The following is a 15,294-nucleotide window of genomic DNA, read 5'->3' as shown; positions in this document are numbered from 1 at the left end:
GTCCGGGGCCGGAAATAAAGGACAAGTATTGTTTTTACAAAAGTTTTAAAGTAAAAGTGAATAAAACCATGAAAATAATCTCTTTAAATTGTATTTCCGGTAAACCAAACCCGGGGGTGGGCAAGTGAAGCGAGCTAGTTTATTAAAAATAAAACTAAACTAAACTTGACTGGAACTGGAACTACTGCACTTATCCTTTAATTTTTATTTAATGAAAGCTGCTTTTTCATCATAAATGAAACAATGATTCAGTGTTTTACACTTTAGTATATACAGAGGCAGATTGCAGTATCTCCATCAGGCGTATTGTAGCATTTTTATCGTGGAGAATGTAGACTCACCCACAATTTAAGTACAAATTGAATGGTTTTAAAATACATTCAAGTAAAACATTAAAACAAAAATTTAATTAACCACAACCAAGTCTTAACCTGAATGCAAATACCACTAGACCAAAAGTTAATTAAGAAATACTGCCTGCAGGATCCTATTGTTTTGTTCATTGCAGTCCATTTCTACTAGTATAGTGTTAAAACCCGAGGAAACAACTTGTGGCAATCAGTTTGAAATAAAGAACTGTGGCATAATTCATCCAAAGAACTAACCCTGAATGTATAAACAGTGACATAACATTAGTTGTTTCTACAAAATAAGTAATAATGTCTTCTTCAGTGTTATCATTTTAATTGAACACTCGAGTAACGTTTCACCTTCCCAATTCAGTGCTTTCATAAGAATTTCAGCTTGGAGTTTTAGAAGAAACACAAGGTTGTTCTTGATTTGTTGTTTAGTCTGGATAAAAAAGCAATTAAAGATAAGACTTATTATAAACTTATTAAAAGCATAATTGCAATTCAGTCAAAAATGTCTATTTCTGACTCTGACCACGTTATATTTTTTTATTTTATATTCTTGAGGGAGATAAAAGGTCAACCTTACATCACAACTTAGGGAATTCTGATAAAATTGTTTTCTCTGAATTACCATACTCAGAGCATCATCTTCATAGGGTACTCACATTAAATTTCTTACTCTGAAACTCATTTCCCAACTGTCTGGTAGCACATGATCACAGTATGACTTTTATTTTGTTTCAACTACAAAATGGCTACACATGCTGTGCTAGCTTTTTCTATAGTAATACAAAAATAATCTGATAACAAAACCTTGAAAATATTTTTTCGGAAATTATGAAATATGTATAATAATATTTGTTACACCTCAAATATACATCCACACACATATACAAATTTTTTTGTGTATTTCAGTAAGAAAATTCAACTACATTCATAAATCCTTCTTCCCTCACTTCTCTTAGGATTTTATGTCGTGATATAGTGCTTTAATTATTATTTTATTATAGAGTCTAATATGGTATGTCCTTGTTTAGATTTTTTTTTTTTTTTAAGTGTAACTTTTAATTTTATCCTCGGTATGTTCTCTTTAGACTGAATTATTATGTCTCCTCTCTATCGGCATGATCCTGGACTGCCATTCTGAAATGTATGATCTTAGCCTCATTTGGGAAGGCATGACCGGGGATGATAGGTTGTGGTGGTGGTGATAATGGGAAGAGAAGAGAAACTGAGTAAATTGTTGTTTTTTAATCTACTCAGTTATCATGCAATTTACTGGTTATTTTAATGGTAATAAACTTAAAATTAACATTTCACTCTTTTCATCTAATAACTGAGAATTCTTCATAGAATTGTAGAAAGAGTATACTATTGATAAGTCAATAAAATTAAATGTCTTAAATATAACCGTAAAGGAAAAAAGTGATCTTACATCCTTAAGGACAGATATATTTACAAGAAGACTAATTTGAGTTGGTCAAATTTTTCATTATAAAATTATATAAAAAGAACAGCTGACAGCTGTAGAAATGTTAATTCACAAAATAACTCCACTTGTAGCCGCTAACATAAAACCTGATTTTGAGGGCAACATATAAGAGCGGTAGGAAATCTCAACAAATCCAAACAAATTTTTCCTAAAACACAACCATTAAATATGGCTAACAGATCATTTATGCTCAATTTATGCTCAGTTTCCAGTACAAACACTCACAATCTTAAGAAAGCTGGAGAGTTCAATGATGTATTTCGTCCACACTGCATCTTTAATTTCAAAAGTTAAGGAGTATAATTTCTCTGACCCATGGCGATTTCAATATCAAAATTCAAGAGAATACATAGTAACTCAATAAGAGAAAGTAGGGTGAAATGACACCTTTTATTGGCTAACTAAATAGATTACAAATGCAAGCTTTCGAGGCAGCTAAGGCCCTTCATCAGATAAGGTGTAAAAATACTCTAGCTTATATTGGGACAGCAAAGTGATTTTTTTCTTTCATCTTAACAACCTTTTTGATTACATCTTGCCTGGAGAAGGGGCCTGAGTTGCCTCGAAAGCTTGCATATTGTAATCTTTTTAGTTAGCCAATAAAAGGTGTCATTTTGCTTGGCTTTTCTCTACAGATGTGAATGATAAGTTACAATTAGTGGGACTCGGTTCTTGGTTTCTGCACCTTTTTATTCCAGGTTTTCTCTGGGTATAGCCGTAGCTCTGTTGATTTGGGAGTGTATCCTTGTTTGATGAAGTCTGTCCTGAGTTTCTGGAATTGTGTGTCCCGATCCTTTGGGTCTGAGCAAATATGATTGTAAAGTATTGCCTGGCTGTAGATGATGGGAGTTTCGTATATGATTTGGGTGGAAACTGCCATATCTTAGATATGTCCGTCTGTCTGTTTGTTTGTGAAAAATAGAGTCATAAGGGTACCATCCTTTATGCGAATGGTAGTGTCCAGAAAGCTGATTTCTGTTTGTGAATAATTTAATTAAAGTTTTATGTTGTGGTGAAATGAATTGTAATTCCTATGGAAGCAAAGAAGGTCTTTTTCGCTTGTGGTCCAGATTATAAGAATGTCATCTGTGTAGCGAAGGTAAAGCATTGGTTTTATTGCACATGTTGACAAGAAGTCCTGTTCTAATCTTGCCATGAATAAGTTTGCATAGTGATGTGCGAAACAACATCCCACTGACGTTCCCATTAGTTGTAAGTAAATGTCCTGACCAAAAGAAAACATGAATTTTATCAATTGTTTCACTGGCTTGGTTTGTAAGCCTTGTTGTTGCAAGTACGTCTGACAGGCCATAGTTCCATCATCATGGGGGATGTTTGTGTACAATGCCTCCACATCCATTGTAACAAGGAAGGCTCCCTCAGAAACAGTGTATAGGGCAGCAAGTTTTTTAAGGAGGTGGGTGGTGTCCTGTACATAGCTGGGTGTGCTTCTGGCAAGGGGTTTGAGAATGCTTTCAGCCCATCCTGAAATATTTTCCATCAGTGTGCCAATTCCTGAGATTATTGGCATCCTGTGTTCTCATCTTTATGGATCTTGGGGAACATGTAGAAGTATCCCACTTTTGGATCCTCAAGGATTCGACTACTGATGTGGTCCTTGATGTTAACAGATAAGTTGCTTAATTTCTCAAATGAGTAACTCAATAAGTGATTTATTAGTAATATAGCACTAACCTCTATAAAATCTTGCCAATACAAAGCTATTGTTATTTTTGACCATTATCTTCTTATTCTTATTATGTCACATAAACCTGATTTAACAACTGTCAACTTAATCCATTAATGACAGTTTATAAGAAACTAGCAAAATACCCGCGCTTCGCAGCGGAGAAGTAGTGTGTTAAAGAAGTTATGAAAATGAAAAGCAAACATTTTAAAAATAACGTAAGATGATTGTTAATGTAATTGTTTTGTCATTGATATTGAGTGTTGTTGTCATATCTATCTATTTATATATATCTGTATATGTATATGTATATATATATATATATATATATATATATATATATATATATATATATATATATATATATATATATATATATATATATATCAAAATACCTGCATTGGTAGCGAGAAGTAAAAAGAAAAGGAAACATTTTAATAATAACGTAACATGATTGACAATGTAATTGTTTTGTCATTGTCATGAGTGTTGCTGGCATATATATATATAAATATATATATATATATATATATACATCTATACACATATATATACACAGTTATATATATATACATATACACACATACATATATATACATACTGTATATATACATACTGTATATACACATATACATATCTACATATATACTGTATATACACATTTATATATACAAATCTACATATATATATCCACATATATATATATATTAGGTGGGACTCGATTAAAAAATTAATCCAATTAATTAGAGGCTGTGTAAGAATTAATCTTGATTAATCGTATGTAATACACGTAAATTTGCCCCAAATCGCAAATGTTTTTTTAATTTAAAAGTGTTTTAGTGGGCGACAGAATCAAATAATAGACATGTACATGAATATTGTAAACTGAAGCTGTTTTAATTTCTGAAAAAAAAGCCTTTAAACTGCATTTGAATTCAAAACAGAAACAAAAATATCATCCCTGGTTAAAATTGGGCAGACTTAAAAATAAAGTGGTAGTTTAAGTACTTTAAGTACATTTTCAGAATAGTATTGTCTTTAAATAATAATAACCAAAATTTCAACATAAAGTGCAGTTTTTCTTCTTAAAAAAATAAGTCAGAAACATAAAAGGTAATTTGACCAGCTTACTCTTTAAACTCTGAGTAACATTAGCCAAAATTATTTTGTACATTAGGCTAAAACAGTGTGATCATTGAACATTTTGTAATTAGATGTAATTAGAATTACTAACGGTCGGAAGTCCAATGATCCCCAGTAAGAGCCACAAAGTCTGCTTTCTGTAATGCATCTAATTTTGCTTGCTTTTCAGTGTGCACAAAACCATGCTTTTATCAAGGCTTGCTCGGAAGTCGAAATGATCAGTCGTAGGAACGGCTTTATTCCGACTCTAACATTTTTGTAGCTGTGATGTGTGCATCAGTGTAATGGATGTACCAGGAAATCATGCATTGACAAAAGTTCCCGCTTGCTTGGAATTGAAAGTGTGATTAAATGCGTTATTTTTTTTACGCGTTATGGAGTACATGCATCGAAGCTTCTCAGCTGTGCTTGTGCTAATAAAGGGAAACATTTTAAAAATAACGTAACATGATTCTGCGTTAACCTAATATTTTTCATACGTCCCAAACCAAGGAGATCGAAGGTAAAATGAATCAGTAGCGCGTACATACTCAGTGCATCCCTCTCGGAATCGAACCTGAATGTCGGCATTAGAGGCTTAAGACTCTACAATTGCGCCACAGCATGTGGCTTGTCTATGCAGAGTATTACTGTAGATCGGGTATATATATACATTTAAATATATACCCGCGTATCGCAGTGGAGAAGTAGAAGTTATGAAAAAGAAAAGGGAACATTTTAAAAATAACGTAACATGATTGTCAATATACAGTAATTGTTTTGTGAGTGTTATTGAATGTTGCTGTCATCAAGGATTTGATTATCATTATTTGTTTCAATCAGGTCGTATTTGTACGATGTGTTGTGTTCAAGTTACATTCCGTGTTTGTCAATCGTTGTAAAGATAAGAGGTTTCATTCATCGATTAGTTTCTTACTGCATCAATAAACAGCTCGTCTTCTTCTTTATCTGAGACCTGACACACTGCATGCACGGGTTTTTTACACTGTCTTCCTTTAGCGGGACATTGACTTTTTCCACCGTGTGCTTTGTTTCCACAGTAGCTGCATTTATGAATATGCTTATCAGGCGCTTCATATTTTTGCTGCCATTTCAATTGTGTAATTCGGTTTTTGTTCAGCGCTCTTTGGAACTGTTGCTTTTATCTGTGCACTGCGTCAGTTCACGTGAGCCACTCGGTGTACTTGCATCGAAGGTTCCCAGCTGTGCTGGTGCCATCTCGTGCTATGTCCATAGCTGTATTTAATGTTACCTTAGTCCTGGCACTTAAAACTTTCTCTCGCAGTTTCGCTGAGTTTGTGTCAAACACCACCCTGACCATCTCATCTTCCTCTCCATAAGCACAGTCCTTCACCCGTGAATATTTACCCGTGGCAGTTTGCTATTGGATTGCCGCTGACGGACGGCCTTATATGGGCAGGCACTAAATTACAAACGCCAGCGGCAGCCTGTCTATGAACTTAATTTAAAGTGTAGGTTTACATCGTGCTTTGTTTCCGAAGTAGCAGAACTCGCTTCTTATTGTTTCGCTGCCTTCTCAATTATATAATGCATGTTTTCTTGAGCGCTTTTTTGAGGTCTTCCTGGTTTTCTATGTACTGCGTGATTATGTGGGAGGCGTGATGATGTCACACGAAACTCCGCCCCCACGGCATTGAAGCTCATCTCCATTACAGTAAATGGAGAAAAACTGCTTCCAGTTATGACCATTACGCGTAGAATTTCGATATAAAACCTGCCCAACTTTTGTAAGGAAGCTGTAAGGAATGAACCTGCCAAATTTCAGCCTTCCACCCACGGAAAGTTGGAGAATTAGTGATGAGTCAGTGAGTGAGTGAGTGAGTGAGGGCTTTGCCTTTTATTAGTATAGATTATCAAATTTATTTTCACACAAACCATTTTCTAAAGACCGATGCCTCCCCAGGAACAATCTGGGAAACAATGAAGGTAGTTTTAAGAGGACATATTATCTTGTGTGCTTCACATAAAACTACTAGAAGTGCATCAAAACTGATAACTGAGATTTCTGTAAATAATTCTTCAATAAATGAGGAATATGCTGGATCCTCAAATTAGGCACTCTTGATTGTGTTTATGATTTTCTTTATTATAGTTTTTTTGGATAAGAAACTCAACCATACATGAATGTGAGCACAAAAACAGAACAACAAGGTCGAAACCCATCAGCACAAAAAAAGACCAAGAAAACCTTGATCAGCTACTCTAAGGGCCAGTTTATACTTCATGCTCAGAACAGGTACGCGCCCGCATCATGGCTGCCACGCATTCCCAGCGTTCACTTCATGAGTCCTCTGAGCAGGTCCTCAGAAATTAACGCGACGCGCGCGCGAGTTGCAGTACCAGCAAAAAGTCAGGGGGGACACAGTGTGCTAAAAGTTGGAATGTGACGTCAGAGTCTCTGTTTACTATCTATATATGACTGAAAGCCTCTATGCGGATCCTACAGGATCGATGTGCGTGCTTTAATGTTTGATGAATGGTTCGATGTGGTGAAGCAAAATGCTGACATACAGATGCATTTGTGGTGGTTTATATTCAAGCGTCACATATTCCTGATTGTAATGACATTATACATTTTAAAAGTCTCACATACCATCTTTTGTGTCATCTTTTTTTTTGCAACTTCACAACAGCAACATAATGCACAACGTTGTATTTGAGCCACAGAGAAAAAAATTAAGGACATTGTGAAAACATGTATTTTGTGATTAAAGTGGAAATTTCGGCTTTAATCTCGAAATGTCCACTTTAACCTCGTAGTCTACTTTGTTATTAAAGCAGACCGTTGTAAATGTCATCCCAGTTTTTAATCGCTACGAGCTTCTTGGACCTGACAGCAGTGGCATGCAGCAATAGATCACCACACAGAACACATTAAATGTATGATATTCCAACTCTCTGCACATTTAGAATCCTTAGATTTATACTTGATATCACTTTCATGATGTAATGCAATAAAGTATGTATGTTACATTTTACAGATAAATTGTTAATTTCGTTTAAATAACAAATACTGTTAATAATTACACACATGGGGGTGACACGGTGGTGGAGCGGTAGCACTGCTGTCTCACTGGGAGTCATGTCGCTGGTATTCCCTGCTTGGAGTTTACATGTTTTCCTCCTGGGTTTCCACACTGTGCTCCAGTTTCCTTCCAAAGACATGCAGATTTGTGGATTTGGTGCCGCTAAAAAGACTCCAGTGTATGTGCGTACTTGTATTCACCTTGCGATACCCCATCCGGGGATTGTTTTTGCCTCATGCCCAATGCTTGCTGGAATGGACACATCCCTGGATTGATTGATTTAATCATTAAACATCCTTTTCAGAGATATTGCGGTAAGGTGTCATCGGAATTCAATGGGTGTTCCAGGCAATTCACAACACAGAGAAGCCGAACCCTAATTTCTTATCGTGATAATATCTCGCACTGCCACCTGGTGGATTCCTCCAGATGTACGTAAAGTACTCGCGCGAGTATAAACAGTCAAATGCTAGCGTAGCAGAAGCATCCACTGCAGCATGCGTTGCATCGCGTGAAGTATAACCCCGGCCTAAGGCAGGTGCTGACCAAAGAGTATTACCTGAGCAATCCTTCTGCATCAAGATTTGGCAAAGCTACCAAAGTTCACTCCTATCTGCTCTCTCTTACTGCTGACAGGGAGAAGAATTTTTTTGTCTGGTGGAGGAAATACAAAATGCATTTCTACTGAGTCTACGAGCTAGTACAAAAGGATTTGTCTAGTACCGGAGGGAACTTCCACACTTGTTTGTATTCTCTCCTGTGGCCTGAAAGGATCGACTTGCTTGTTTTCATAGACAAATTCTTAAAAAAAATTTGTGCAGTGATTTTTTTTTATTATACTCTGTTAAATGCGTTGTATTTGTGTAAATTCCTTAGTTATGTCTGCATGTTACATTTACTAGGCCTAAATGATTTTTGAGCAAATTTTATGACGCCAGTTTGAAGATGAAAACATATTTATGACGTACTGATGTTTTAAACTGCAATAAAACAATTAATTAACATGGTCCTCATTCTGATTTATTTTTAATGTTAATACAGAATAGTGATGCTCTGATCCATCAGCAATTGATCTAAATCAGACAATTTTCACTACAAAAGACGCGATTGGTAAAAATACAGATAATACAGTGCCATAAAAGAAAATTAAAAACCTTCACATAATTATAGGCCATAATTTTAATAAACTGTTCATGTTCATCAAGAAGATACAAAGATAATATGTTTAACAAGTTTACACTTAAAATTGACTAAGTAGCAATGGCAAATTCCTCTTTATCTGGTCTATTTCTAAATAAAAATGTGAGCTGCTGTACTAAACACAAGCTCACTCAACAATTTAATTACAGGACAAAATGAAAAGGTGTGAACTCACTCTCTTTTAATTTCTCTTTCCTTACATTCTACCATTCCTTTCCAAGCACAGGACAACTCCTCAGATTGCCTTTTCTAAGTTTATTACTCCACCCTCTTTAATATAAAAGCTAATAATCTCTGAATTCACTCTCTCCTAAAATATGTCGGTCTGCTCTCTGTTTACAGGAGGTTTAGCAGCAAAATGACACATGCAATTCCATATATAACATAATACTTTACATAAAGGAGCACAACAACTAAATTACCATAAAGCCTAGAAAAAAAGGTTCTGAAAAAAAAAATAGTTTTATGTGATCATCTAATTTACTGATCATCACTCAAACTGTTTTTGATGAAAACCAGATATCTTAATTGGCAGTTGATCAATCAGAGCGTCACTAGAGTCTAAAACAAAAAAGGAACTTTGAGTAAAAGTGTACAATGAAAAATGTGTTTCATTTAACTTTATTTTGTTTAAGTAACTACACTTTAATTGGTAATTTAATACCAATGTACATTGCTGTGCTCAAAAAAAAAAAAAAAAACAGTGCTCTTCATCCTATCCAATGCACACACAGTTGATCCTTTCAGTACGTGTGTATCCACTTCATGGTTAATTCTTTACCACCCAGTCTTAAGCCAAAAAAAAAAAAAAAAAAACTTACTCAGTTTGTTCAAATTTGTTTCAATAACACAGTTATTTACAGAAACCTGATTTCTAAAATGCATGTAATGGTTTATTCCTGTCAAAGAAATCGGACTATTGCCCTCTGAGAAACCTGTTTAACAGAGTAAGACTTCTCCACAAATAACCAGGTCACTGTTTAGGATTTTGCAGTCTGTGCAAATGTATTAGCTTCTCATATGCTTTCAGCAGCCAAGGGTTGAAGCATCCACAAGATACATTTCCAAAAGCAAAGGTTTGGGAGATCGCATTGTTTCATCTACTTGCTGAACCTATTTGTCCCAATATTGCAGAAATAGCTACAATTATGTCATTGAATTTTCAAAACTCCCAAAGTCCTCCTAGGCAGAACGTGTCACTTTTTACAGCTTTGGAAGAGAAGGATATGATTTGTGTTTATTTACTGCTGAGGTAAATTTTGGTCAAAAAAATTTACATTTGACTATATACTAGTAACAAATAAAGCATCCATAAATAACAAATCACCACTGATGCAAATGTAGGCTTGGACTGCGGAACCAGGTCCCACTTACACAAGGTCAGTTTAGGATTACAAACTAACCCAACAAGCATGCCTTTGGGATGTGGGAGTAAAACCTATAACACCAGGGTTAAGAATGTCCAAATTCCAAACTACTCACATCAATATTTAGGTCCCAGGCAGCCGAAGACTTTTGCTTGTACAAGGCAAGATAGATAAGAGGGAAATCAGCTACAGGGCACTCAAACAGCTAGACTTCCATTCATATAACATAACATTCTTAAACTGGATTGACCCCTTCAGTTTCACAGGATGCAAAGTCTATCAGGGCACAAGGCAGGGTTAGGCTTAGGTCAATCAGTCAATCGTAGTTCCCAATCATACACCCATCAATACCACATCCACATTGGGCTCAATTTTGAATTGCCTAATAACTTAACCTCCTCATATTTGTGAATATAGGAAAAAAAATTGGAGGACACAGGAAAAAAAATACACTCAAAAATGTAAAAATGTGCAAACAACCTCCAGATATGACAATTAAACCCAGGATGGTTGGATCCATGAGGCAACAGCTCTACCCAGTGTGCCACCCTGCTGTCATCCATTCATATACAGTGAACCCTTGTTTATCACGGTTAATCCGTTCCAGACTCTACCATGATAAATTAATTTTCGCGAAGTAGGATTCTTTATTTATAAATCGAATATTTTTGCAGTTAGGGTATAGAAAACCTGTTTACGACCTTCTAAATACATTTTTTAACATTATTAGAGCCCTCTAGACATAAAATAACACCCTTTAGTCACCATTACACTCGTATTACCCAATATATTAGACAAAATAAGAGAAAATAAGACATATTAGACGTTACAAATATATTATTACTAGGCTCACCCGCTTTTATCCTCAATTTGTGTGCGCTCCATGTGTACATCAGGCATGTAAGTGTAGGGAATGAAAACATCAAAGTGCCCATTCATAACATCTCCCGAAAAGTTTTTTTATCCCCTCGAGTGCCTGTCCAAAGTCATACAATGTCAGCCCGAATCTGTACCGCTAAAGACGGAGTTTCATGCACTAAATAAGCTATAGATGAGAATAAGCAAGCACCATTTCCCCTGATATTTACTACGCGGTGAGGCATTTGTACTCCATCAACATTAATTATTTCCAGAGACATAATTTTGTCTATTTTTCCAGGGCATCGCGCACAAAAGCAAGGGGATGATGGGAGCACCAGAACTCTGCTCACATCGCATCGCTTCGTACCGCAAGTAGTAAGTCTGTTATAAGCGGAATACCGCTACGCTTTGTACTCACGGGACGGAAGGTCAATCCTGAGCGCTTTTATATAGTAGATTATTGTACTGTACATTTAATTACACACACACAGTTCTTACACACAACCACTAACCTATGAAGGCACAACCTCAGTAGGAGAGTCTTGAGGTGGTGCAGTATCTTCAGCAGGTGCATCGTTGTCTTCTTCCTCTGAAGGAGTACTAAGAGTAGGCAGTGGGTGTCTGGGTACACGGCTAAAGAACATCTTGATAGGCAGTTGCTGGCGCTGTCTTTTCATATGCGTGAGGAGGCTTTTGTCGGGTATTGCCATCTTTGATCATATCCACGAGTTTCACCTTCTCCTGGATAGTAAGCTTCTTCCTCCGGCACTTAGTTTTATTGTCAGAAGGCTTAGAAAAAGCAGCACGTTTAGGAGCCATCGTGGGGCTTAGATAAAAGTTCTCAGAAAGCGCATGCGTAGTGACGCAAGTGTGTATGAGAAAAAAATCTAAAAAATAGAGTGAAGCCGCGAAAGTCGAAGCGTGATATAGCGAGGGATCACTGTATTTCATTACATTTTTCAAGTATAAAATAAGTATTTCAAAGTGGCTGTCTAGCTATAATGACTTCAACAAACAGCAATCTGCACGGAGTTAATTGTAAATTTACTATATACTCAGGTGTCTAAGGCACTGATGAGCTACAATCGTCAATGATTTAATACAAATAATAACAGAGAAACTGTTACTTGTGAGAGGTAGAAATGTGGAGCACACAGCAGGCCAGTTCCACTCACAAGTGCAGGATAGTTAGATAAGTCCTACACAGCTGATGCCTCACTCACTGTTCAGTGCACTGCTTTGTACCATGTAAAAAAGTATGCACCAGGTACTATACTCCTCTCCTTCCAAAAGAAACAGGATAATAATAATAAGTTGCATTTATAGAGCACCTTTCACAGATGAATGATTATTTTGCTAGCATAAAACTAAAAAATCTGTTTCATGATGGGCTCAAAATGCTCCTTTGGATGTCCCATATACTAAGGGTGACAGGGCCCTAATGATGAAGCCATGTCACAAACCAGATTGGAAACGATATTCAGGAGGCAGATGTTTATGTGACAGAGACTACTATCTGTTGAAGACTTCATGCACAGAAATAAGAGAGGCCACACAGCAAGCTGCAAACCACTAGTTATTAAAAAGGGATGGCCAGGTTACAGTTTGGGGAAAAGTACTTAAAAAGAGAGACTGCAGAACTCTGGAAAAAAGGTCTTGCAGACAGACCATACAAAGATTAACCTTTCTCAGAGTGATGACAAGAACAGAGTGTGCAGACGTAAAGGAACTGCCCATGATCCAAGCCATATCACCTCATTTGTTAAACATGAGGGTGAAGGTTCTAGGGCTTATGCAAGTATGGCTGCCACAGGCACTGGCAAACTTGTCTTTGTTGATGATGCAACTGCTGACAGCACTGCACAATGAATTCTGAGGTGTATAGAAACATGTTATCTTCTGACGTTCCAATAAATGCCTCCACAACCATTGGACGAGGCTTCATCCTACACCAAGATCATAATCCCAAACATGCTGCCAAGGCAACACAGGAGTTTTTTCAAAGAAAGAAAATGGAAAATTCTTGAAGGGCAAAGTGTCAAGCACTCGATTTAAATCCAATTGAGCCGGTCTTCCATATACTGAAGAGAAAACCTAAGGGGACAAACCCCAAAAACAAGCAGGAGCTGAAGATGGCTGCAATAGAGGCTTAGCAGAGCGTCACCAGAGAAGATATTCTGCACCTGGTGATGTCTATAAAACGCAAACTTACACAACAATGTCCTAAACATGACAGCTTTAATATACTTGCCACTCTCAAATATTTCTACATGATGTTAACGAAATGTATGTAAATACCCTTAAATAAAAGTCTGCAATGTGCACTTTAATCATGTGGGAATTGTTTGATTTGTAATTTGAAACTGTGGAGCTGATGGGAAAATCAAGGAAAAACTTGTATTGTCCCAAACACTATGGAGGACATTGTAAGTCACTACTTTGCAAATACGTTATACATCAGCTTCTTCATATGCCTGTTTCCATGCAGAACTACACCACAACACCAGCATACTTCTTTTTTTTCCTTTTCATAAACTCAACAGTAACACACACAATTTATGTCATGTAATTAAGAACACAACAGGAACCACTGTATGCCTTCTTATGCATTTACACAGTTTGGTACGCACTCAAGCTGTCACTTTCATTCCTATAGCCTAACAAAAAAACTTTTTATCAGAAAAAGTACACTATCATAATTAAATATATATTAAAACGTAAACAAAGAGGCACACTTCACAAAATAAAGCAGCATTTACACATTGATACAGCTGTTAATCTGATGTCATGCAAGTGAGATACAAGGGTTTGCACAAATGCAGATTTTGACATTAACAGTTCTAGATACTAATAAAGGTGTTTATAAAGAAAATCACAAGTGACCCTGGGCTGTGCATTTCTGACTTAGATGCCCAAATCGCACAGTTCTAGGCAAATGCACAGTTATGACCTTCTATTTACAAGCGGGTTTCACCGACACGTGAACGCAACCACTTTTGCAAACCCACAATGTTAAGTTCAATTTCACGTGCAAGCAGACTACACGATATCACACTTGCAACACAAACACTTTTGCCTAACTGCATGAATTGCACACTGCCATGCCAACGATTTAAGGTAAAAAATTGCAATCTGATACTTTGATTGTCATCATCTTTTTAAGAATTGCAAAAACTGTGCAATGAAAAGACAACAGTAAAATAATTTAGAAAACCTTAATGACACATTAGCGCCTGAACTTCAAAACACATATATGAGCAAAAAAGAAAATTGGAATCACATTGTGTTTTTCTGCTTGTTTACCTCCGGGTGCCGGAAGCGCGCAATGGGGGGGGGGTCACTTCAAGACCCTCTGATTCAGCGGGCATTCAACAAATCCCAACGCACTGGGGAATCACCCCTTGTTGGGAGTGCCCCATTCCCAAACACCATCGTAGACCGCTGCCTCTAGAATGAATGGGCAATGCAACCTCATTGACTCTATTGAGTTTAAAGGTGACACTCTGCCGGGGCGGAATCTTTCTGGTAGCTAGGATATGCCTCCTCCCCATCGCCCCCGGCCTCGCCCCATCACCATTCGCCCACTCTCAATTTCAGCCCCATTCGCAGCTTCCTGCCTCGTCCACTTACCTGCTCGTCGAATCGATTGATCACGGCCTGAACCCACTCTGTTGGTTTGTGCGCCGCCATGGCCGGCCGGGGGGAGCCGGAGCTGCGCTGTTGAGGCTGCAGCTGCGAATCCTGAATCCTACACGGCTGGCGTCGCGTCGTTGAATTTTTTTCTTTTGTGTTATCCCCCACTTCCTTGTTTTGGAGGCCTTTTAACCCTGCAGCGCGGCTCCAATGAACCGCCCGACTGAGGGAGTTAATATTACAGTTTTTTTTGGCAGACACTACCATTCCGCCATTACACCACACCGGAAGTTTGATTCCTTCTTCCCAGGGAGGCAGAAGCGCGCACGGCGTTGGAGAGCGCGCACTGCGCGACGTGAAAGGGGCGGAGCTTGCGAAAAAGGTGAATTGACTGCTTGAGCGTGAATGAATTTGTGGGTGGGACGTGAATGAGCTGCCTAGAAAGACGGGTTAATGCACTTCTGTCTGTGTGAAAACTGTAACGGTTGATGAAGAAAACATGCATCAAAGA

The 15,294-nt window shown here is 37.3% G+C and overlaps 1 protein-coding gene across 3 annotated transcripts in view; it reads right to left on the bottom strand.

Moving 5' to 3' along the window:
- The window catches only part of nf1a (neurofibromin 1a), a 405,866-nt gene extending 390,801 nt beyond the window's left edge, over positions 1–15,065 (bottom strand). For all 3 annotated transcript variants that reach the window (XM_039756663.1, XM_039756665.1, XM_039756666.1), the window contains exon 1: positions 14,781–15,065. In XM_039756663.1, the coding sequence (XP_039612597.1) occupies positions 14,781–15,050 (270 nt within the window). In that variant the 5' untranslated portion in view covers positions 15,051–15,065. The remainder of the gene's footprint in view (positions 1–14,780) is intronic.
- Between the last annotated feature and the right edge of the window lie 229 nt (positions 15,066–15,294).

Source organism: Polypterus senegalus, chromosome 6 (assembly GCF_016835505.1).
Source record: "Polypterus senegalus isolate Bchr_013 chromosome 6, ASM1683550v1, whole genome shotgun sequence".
In the NCBI taxonomy this organism is placed as follows: domain Eukaryota; kingdom Metazoa; phylum Chordata; class Cladistia; order Polypteriformes; family Polypteridae; genus Polypterus; species Polypterus senegalus.
Note: the sequence above shows the minus strand (reverse complement) of the source record. Positions and strands in the feature narration are given on the sequence as shown.